Source organism: Suncus etruscus, chromosome 19 (assembly GCF_024139225.1).
Source record: "Suncus etruscus isolate mSunEtr1 chromosome 19, mSunEtr1.pri.cur, whole genome shotgun sequence".
NCBI classification, from domain to species: domain Eukaryota; kingdom Metazoa; phylum Chordata; class Mammalia; order Eulipotyphla; family Soricidae; genus Suncus; species Suncus etruscus.
This window is the reverse complement of record NC_064866.1, coordinates 8025204-8033919: the sequence shown is the minus strand read 5'-3', so window position 1 is coordinate 8033919 and position 8716 is coordinate 8025204. Positions and strand designations below refer to the sequence as shown.

The window sequence follows — 8716 nt, the reverse complement described above, 5'->3', positions numbered from 1 at the left end:
GTGAAGTAGTGAATGATAGAAATAGAATGTCTGTCTCGAAGACAGGCAGATGGTGGGGGAAGAAGATGATGGGGGGGCATTGATGATGGGAAGCTTGTTGGTGAAGGGAGGGTGTACTTTTTTATGACTGAAACCCAACTACAAACATGTTTGTAATCATGGTGCTTAAATAAAGATATTCATGAAAATAAAAGATTTGGGAAAAAAAACTCGGCATTCAACAACAGGTGAGTGAATACAAAATTTATAGTAATGCAAACACACCCTGAGACATAATCAATAGAGCTAGGAATGGAAGAGGCTAGGAAAGTTGGTAGAAAGGAAGACAGAACAATGATGGAAGGATCTTGAAACAGTAGTGGAGGATTTGGTTTATTAGCTCTGCAACTATAAAAAAAAACCTTCAATATTAATGCAAACTATGACACCTCTAGTTAAAAATGAAGTTGTGCATATATTCACATTGGAATAGTCCTAAGCTATAGGCACAGATGAAATATCTTTTGCTATAACTTGGATATAACTCTAGGGTGTTAAATAAAGTCCAGGGGGGAAGACAAGTGCCATATGATCTTATTTCCATGTGATGTATAAAGTAAAGCAATGAGCAGTGTCCAATAAAAATAAACCTTTGTATTCTGATAATAGAACTGCAGTGTTGGACTGCAGAAAGAAAAAAATGGGGTGAATTAGAATAGACCCTGGAACAATGTTAGACAAATTTTAGCATTTGGTGAAGGTGCAGTACTTTTGGATGCCCAAAGCATAAGCAATGTCATTATCATAAACCATAAAATATAATTATTAAATTGCAGTTGGGACTCCTGATATGCAAGTGACTATCATATTTACTTAATACTAAAGCCACTCAAGTGAGTCAGGCAATTCCAATTATGTTCAGATTTTAATCCTGTGGGACAGTGTAGAGTTTATTGATGCAGAGGGAAAACTTTCCTCCATAACTACCTCAGTTTTTGACCCACAAAAGCATAGCAAATTCATCATTTTGGTTTGGAGTCATAGTTGTATAACTCTAGAGAAAGAATAGCAATAACAATAGTAAATATTCAGTGAAGTTAGGCACCAATGAATAAATTTATTAAATTAAATGAATGTCCTATTATCCAAGTTCATTGTCTTTTGAGACAATAAACCAAATTTGAACTCTAAGCAAGCAAAATGTTCTACTATCTAAATTAAAGTGACTTGATGGCCAGTTTTTCTCATTTTCCTCTCTTAAACTTTAGATATAACTCGAAGCCCATGATTTTGTTTCCTTACTAAGGTTTGGGGCATGAAAATGGCTGATTTTTACATATCAAGCTTATATCTATTTTAGCGTATATTTTCTCACATAACCACCATTCTAAAGAATAGCTATTGGTTTGGGAGACCAGATGATAAAATAAGTCCAGTTCATTACTAATTCCATTTTCTTTTTCTTCCCCTGCCTTCTGTCTTGTTACCTCTTTCTTCCAGACTTCTATCCACTAAATCTAATCATTACCATTGCATTTGCTATATTTTAACAGTTTAATATGCATGAAAATATTTGTACTTTGCTTATCTTTATTAAGATTGTTGTGCTATGCCATTCTACATAAAGCTTTACACAAAAGAAAAAAATAGTCTCCACTTTAAAATATAAAATGAAATACAGTTAACTCTGGGTATATTTAGACTGGATTACACCACTAATTTCTAAGGAACTGGAATTATACTTAGCATACATGACGTCTATTATCTTACATACCAAATTTCAGTAGCCATCTGGGACACCAATTACCAACGAAGCAAAAGACATGACACAGTGGTTAGATGTTCCGGTTTTGTAACAACAGAAAGATGTTAATAATTATATTTGCTTCCAAAATGTATGTAATCTACCATGTTGATCTTTCTTTCTCATTTCCCCAAAAAAGTGTGATAGACACCTATCCTAAACATTATTTTAATTTTTATTATCAACATCTTATTATCAAAAAATACATCCAGATGTTCATTACTCCTGAGTGATACTAGGAGATGCAGGTACAAAATAAAAATTATGGGAGAAAAGACTTAAGGAAAAGAATAATGAGGAAAGAGTGGTCAGATGGGGCAAATATGCTCTCAAAATGGAACTCTTTGCTGAGAACCACAGATGCAATTCCTTGAGCCTCCAGAGAGCTTTAATTATACCAGTTCTTAAGAGCATGCTCAGAATCTCTGGTGCTGACAGTAAATTAGGACAGGGAAATCCAGCAGGGGCCTGGCTGGGTTAAGGGGGGGAAGGGTAATCTCTTAAAGGAACAACTACCAATTTAAAAAACAATTCTGAGAGCCCCCCTCCTTCCTATAATGGATCCGCCACCAAACCACACCACAAAACCTATCCACCTTCTTTATTCCTCATGCAATTAATAATGCAGTCAGTGGAAACAGAAAGAACATTTCTGATTTCTCTGCTTTTGCCTCTTTGAAATGACATCACTATCAAGTTTTGTAGATTTGACTTTAAATTTGACTTTACTTTTCATCCCTATTATCACTATTGTAGTTTAAGTTCTTGAGTCCTGATTGGCTATATGCAGCCTGGAATATTACCATAGTGTCTCAACTGGAACTGTATACATTATTCTCTCTGCCAAAGCAGCTTTTCATTCACACCAGCTTCAACATTCCAATCTTGAAAGCCCATCTTGGAACAAGATGAAATAATCCAATTTCTATTTAGGAGTCAAAGACCATACAAAATACTAATACTTTTTTGTTCTTTCGCATAATACGAGAAAATATTTCTGCAATTTAAATTTTTAAATTTTTTAGCTAGTATAGAAATAAACCTATATTAAACACTTTCATTGATGAAGGAAGCAATATGATGATGAAGAAAGGTTTCTAAAAGCATTAAAAGAACCAGTTATAGAGAAAAAAAGTGAAGAATGCTAAAATAAAATGGCTAAATTAGATAGAAAATGAGTGAAAAATTTTATAGAACAATGAAATATTAAGATTATCTTTTCTAAAGAACAAAATCATGAGAGCCCTGCTCCTTGACTGTAAAATCACCCCACACACCATATCTCCAAGTCAGGTGAATGAGTCTAAAACAGGATCACACAAGAAATAATCCAGGGCCCAGAGAGATAGCACAGCGGCGTTTGCCTTGCAAGCAGCCGATCCAGGACCGAAGGTGGTTGGTTCGAATCCCGGTGTCCCATATGGTCCCCCGTGCCTGCCAGGAGCTATTTCTGAGCAGACAGCCAGGAGTAACCCCTGAGCATCGCCGAGTGTGGCCCAAAAACCAAAAAAAAAAAAAAAAAAGAAAGAATCCAAACCAGGCTGAGGGTGAAACACTCATAGTCTGGCCATCTTCTACCTAGTATGGAGCCCTCCTGCCTGCCAGAACTACCATTTTTGTTGAGCACAGAGACCACCCCTGAGTGGGGGCAGTAAGTTAAGTAAAACAATCTCTGTTTGGGGGTAAATCCAGGTTGTAAACAAACATACAAAGAAACCAAGGATGATCTTTGTTTTGGCTAAAATAAGGTGTAACCCAACGCTCTACCAAACTCCAAAAGAAAGTAAATTCTGGCAGCTGATGCTTCCTAGGTAGTCATGTCATGTCTAGTCTGTTTCCTCTGTGACATTCTCAGAATGAGTGGGGGCAGATTTTCCTTTCTTTATGAACTATGGTAGCCCAGTGCCACACCCACATCTATCCAACAGAAAGGGCCCAGCTCTTTGACTTAACTTTATCAAATTACCAAGTCACCAAATTGATTTCAGGTCTCTACAACTTAGACCATGTGGCTGTGTGACATCTCAAAATTTTATAGAAGTGTCAGTTCAGTGGTATCACAGGAAATCTGATGAGAACATTAAATAGTATTCTACAAAGCTTAGTAAGTAAGCCTAAATACAGAAGGCACCAACCACTGCCCAATAAATCCTTAGACAGACTTTAGTAACACCATAGTGAGATATAACAAGTATTCCAAATTGACCCTTGCTAATCTAAGTTTTAATAGTCAATTTGCCTTTATGTTCTAACAAACAATATGAAGTAAATTTGTTTGTGCCTGCAAGGAAGCAGACTATTCTAATGGGTAGGAAATTTGGGATATTGGTGAAGGGAAGGTCACTATGATGGTGGAATTGATTTGAACATTTAATGCCTGAAACAACTATATTATGAACAACTTGGTAAATGGTGAGGGTATAATAGAACTTTTTACAAAGAACATATTTATATATCTGTTACAAAAAAACCTACAAATGTACATGAAACTGCACAGAAGCTGGGTTGTAGTGAATAGTTAATGGCAAAGTCAAACACAAGTAAATTCACCTATAAAATTAAATTATCCTGGGTCTGGGAAGCAATGGTACAAGTAAAGCACTTGAAGCTCTCTTGCTTTCTGGATATTTTCAAGATCAAAAGAACTTTCCTTAACAATAAAAATCTTTTTGACACCACAAAAATATACTCACAAGAGTCACCTACAAAGCTTTCTAGAACACATCTTTTATGTCTTATATTTTCTTTCTTTTCTTTTTTTTTGGGGGGGGGGCGCATTTTAGTGCTCAGGGCTTACCTGGGTATCAGATTCAGTGCTAAGGGATCACATTTATAGGGCGCTGAAGACCAGATTGATGCTTGAACAAGAATCAGTCCAAAGCAATGCCCTGCCTATTGTACTATCTCTCCAGCTTATATACCTTACATTTTCTCAGCTATTGAACCACTCTTTGAATCATGTGCAGGTTATGACTTTGAAAAGAGAACAGAATGTCAAATAAATATAAGCAACGTTGGAAACTTTAGAGTTGGGTGGATATTGAAATGTAAAATACCAGTGTAAATAATAGTTCCTCTAAAAGCAGAAAAGATAGTGTAAAAATTTTAGAATCCAACAGTTGAGCTTGAAAACAAAGGGAAGATGGTAAACTGGGAATACAGAATAATTCTATGCAGAATATTTACAATGAATATAAACAGCTTAATACACCTAATTAAAAAGTAAATGCTATCAAATTGAGTGGAGGGAAAAAAGTCCTCCCACACAGGCTTCAAAAAGAAGAAAACTGGAAAGATGAAAAATTTAAGAAGGTATCAACAATAAATCTTAGGTAGGTTCTATCCCATATGTGGTCCTTGAGGCATTACCATAAGTAATCCCTAAGTCCAGAGCCAGCAGTAGGTCCTGAGCACAGTTGGGTGCATCCCTACACCCCAAAAATAAATTTTAGTAGTAAAAGGAAACTACTTTCTGTCTTTAGGTAGTACTTTCTCATTGGTCAAAAAATTAATTATGATGTCATGGAATTCTGAAAACTTATGACAATGTAAGTACAACATGTCAAAACTTGGGGGACAGAATAAAGTACTTACAGAGAAAGAACATAGTTTCAAACATAATTATTCTTAAAAAGGAAAGTTGACATAAGTCAGCTAAATATTCAAATCATGTACTTAGTTAAAGAATTACAGAGTTGGGCTGGAGTGATAGCACAGCATTTGCAAGGGCATTTGCCTTGCACACTACTGACCTGGGACCAACCTGGGGAGGGGCGGACCAGGGTTCCATCCCCCGCAACCCATGTAGTCCCCAGAGCCTGCCAGAAGCAATTTCTGAGTGCAGAGCTAGGAATAATCCCTGAGTGTCGCCCCCGGGTGTGACCTAAAAACAAAAACAAAAAAGAAAAACGAAAAGAAAAAAGTTTACAGAACAACAGAAGTAAAAACATAATACATAAATTATATAAAATTATGTAGCATTATTTATAGAGCCCAGGAAATAGAAGAAGAAAATATAGAAAAAAAATAAAAATATAAAAAATATAAAATAATATAAAATATAAAATAATAAAAACTGGCTTTTCAATAAATACTAAAGTGCACAAGCCCCTAGCATGACTGGTAAGAATGGGGCATAAATATAATCAATATGAGAAATGGAACATGGGCTCTCAATATAGCTAAAGAAAAGGTTTAAGAAAAATCACTGGGACAAGATGAACACACACTTTAGACAAAACAGAAACATTGCCCGAAAAATAAAAGCAAATTGTAGAAGAAATAGGTCTGAAAATGTATGCTATGCATATGACCCATCTATCTGCTTTATCTATCATCTCTGTAATATCTAGCCAAGTTCAGACGGTTGGAGGAGTCATGAAATACCTTCAGCATGCAGTCTTACTAAATGACTGATTTATGTCATAAGCCAGACAAAGAGAGAAAGAAGAAAAGACAATTTCAGACCCATCCCACTGGTGGGTACTTAAAAGCCTTTATAAAAGCACTAGTCGCTTATCACTTCTGGTCTGTATTGGTTGTGCTAAGACCAGAACTTGGATGGGCCAATATACTAAATTTAGTTACTACTCAGACCAGCCCAGGGTGGTGATGGAAGGAATGAACAGAGGGGTGCAAACCCCTTCGTACCCCTCTCCCACCCCACCGGTCTTCCTGGTTCCTGTATTCTGTACTTTGAGCCACTTTCTGCATGCACATACTAATGCAACCAACGCACGGTTTTGCAAGAATTTGTTTCCCCATGACCTGAACAAACTTGGCTTGTTATTATTATAGATGATAAATAAGCGCATAGATGGGTCATAAGCATACAGACATTTTCACTCCTGTTTCTTCTAGAATTTCCTGCTTTTATTTTTTTAGAAATGTTCCTGTTTTCTCTAAAACGTGTTTGGCTTTTCATTCTAGTGGTTTTTATTTAAACCCTTCCTTTATCTTTATGGAGGATCCCAATTCCATTTCTCATATTGATTATATTTATGTTACATTTATCAGTCATGCTAGGGGCATTTATGTTTCTAGAACAGTGTTTTTCAAACACTGGGTCATGAGATATTGTCTGGTGTGTCATGAAAAAAATCCCCAATTTATCCGTAACATGCGGCTTCGGCTCACAATAGACCAAATCATTATCATCATTTATTATTTCATAATAAGGTAATTATAAAATAATTTCTCTGTGTTTGATTCCTATTCCAGAGAATTACTTTATACATAGTCACTCTAGACACAGTTAAAGTTGTTTTTAACATTTTCTAATGGTGGTGTGCCTCATGATATTTTTTTTTCATGAAAAAAGTGTGCCTTTGCACAAAAAATTTGAAAAAACACTGTTCTAGAGATGCTTTTATTTTCTCTAAAACCTGTGTTCATCTCTTTCTTGAAATCCTTCAGCTACATTGAGGGACCATGCTCCATTTTTCATATAGCTCCTATTTATGTCACATTCCCACCAGGTGTGTTTGAGCACTTTTATGCACTTTAGTATTCATTGAAAAGCCAGTTTTTTTTTTTAATTCGAATATTTCCTTTACTTTCCTCTTCTCTATCTCCTGAGCTCTAGAAATGATGTCCTATCATATTTTTTATCATGTTTTAATAATTTGTATTGTAACCCAAGTGGATTACAAATCTTTCACAGTAATATTTTAGGTACATAGCGGCATTGAACTCAGGGCATTCCCACCACCAGTGTTGCCCTCCCTCCCTCCAACCCTATTCCCAGCATGCATCCCATATTCCCCTCCTTTGCCCCATTTTTATATCATTTATAGATCATGTTTCAACAGAGCAGCAGAGTAGCAGGTTTGTGGGGGGAACAAAAGCAAGCTCCCACTGGGTTCCCAAGGACCCCCACCATGCACCCCACCCTTGCACTCATCCTGTGGGGTGTAGACAGTATGAGTTGCAGGGCTAAACCCAGGATCTGGCACCAGGCAAGCCAGGCCGGGGCTGGGCTAGGCTGCAAAGCAAAGCTTCTCCCACGGACAGGACGCCACACCCCGGCCCACTTCCTCCTCCTTCTTTTCTTCCTCCCACTCTGCCTGCCTGCCTGCCTGCTCCTGCTGCTGCTTGCTGCTCCAGGAGGTAAAACAGCCTTTGCAGGACACCCAGGTCGCCCTGGCAGCAGGCGGCACCGCGAGTCTTGGAACCAACCAGCCCAACAGCGCCTGCTCTGCACCCCATTCTCCAACGCGCCTGGGCAGGCTGGGGTGCTCCAGCCAGTTCTGGGCCGGGCCTGCCCGGGCCCTGGGCCGCCATGGATGTGGAGGAGGCATTCCAGGCTGTAGGAGAGATGGGCATCTACCAAGGGTATCTGTGCTTCTTGCTGGCTGTCCTTCTGCAGGTGAGTCCCAAGCCCTTCTCCCTCCCCTGGCCTGGCCAGGCTCTGCAGAGACCCCCAAGAAAGGGTGTCTGAGTGTCTGGGTGGCCTGCCTGGCACCCATCCCCCGCACACCCTCCTGTATGCAGCCGAGTTCCCCCAGTGACTAGTGACTAATATCCAAGTTCCTCTGCCTGTCTGCCTGCCTGTCAGGCTGCATGGGTGTGTCTGCAGTCTCCCCCCATCCTTGTCCTCTCTGAGTTGGTGTTTGCATAGTCTCCTCCCAATCCACCCTTTTCTCCTCCCCAAGGAGGAAGGAATGAGTGTGTGTGTGTGTGTGTGTGTGTCTGTGTTTGCATCTGTGTGTGTGTGTGTATCTGTGCCTCTGTGTGTGTCTGTGTGTATCTGTGTGTGTGTCTGTATCTATGTCTCTTTGTGTTTGTGTCTGTGTGTGTCTGTCTGTCTGTGTTAGTGTCTGTGTATCTGTGACTGTCTGTGTCTGTGTGTTTGTGGGTGTCTGTATGTGTCTATGTCTTGTGTGTCTGTGTCTGTCTTTGTGTCTGTGTGTGTCTGGTCTGTGTAGGGAGGGG

At 38.7% G+C, this 8716-nt stretch overlaps 1 protein-coding gene across 1 annotated transcript in view; it reads left to right on the top strand.

The window, feature by feature from the left end:
- The first annotated feature begins 7997 nt into the window (after positions 1–7997).
- Positions 7998–8716, top strand: part of SLC22A15 (solute carrier family 22 member 15) — a 91108-nt gene continuing 90389 nt past the window's right edge. Inside the window, exon 1 of the mRNA XM_049765976.1 lies at positions 7998–8150. Within this exon, the coding sequence (XP_049621933.1) occupies positions 8064–8150 (87 nt within the window). The 5' untranslated portion in view covers positions 7998–8063. The remainder of the gene's footprint in view (positions 8151–8716) is intronic.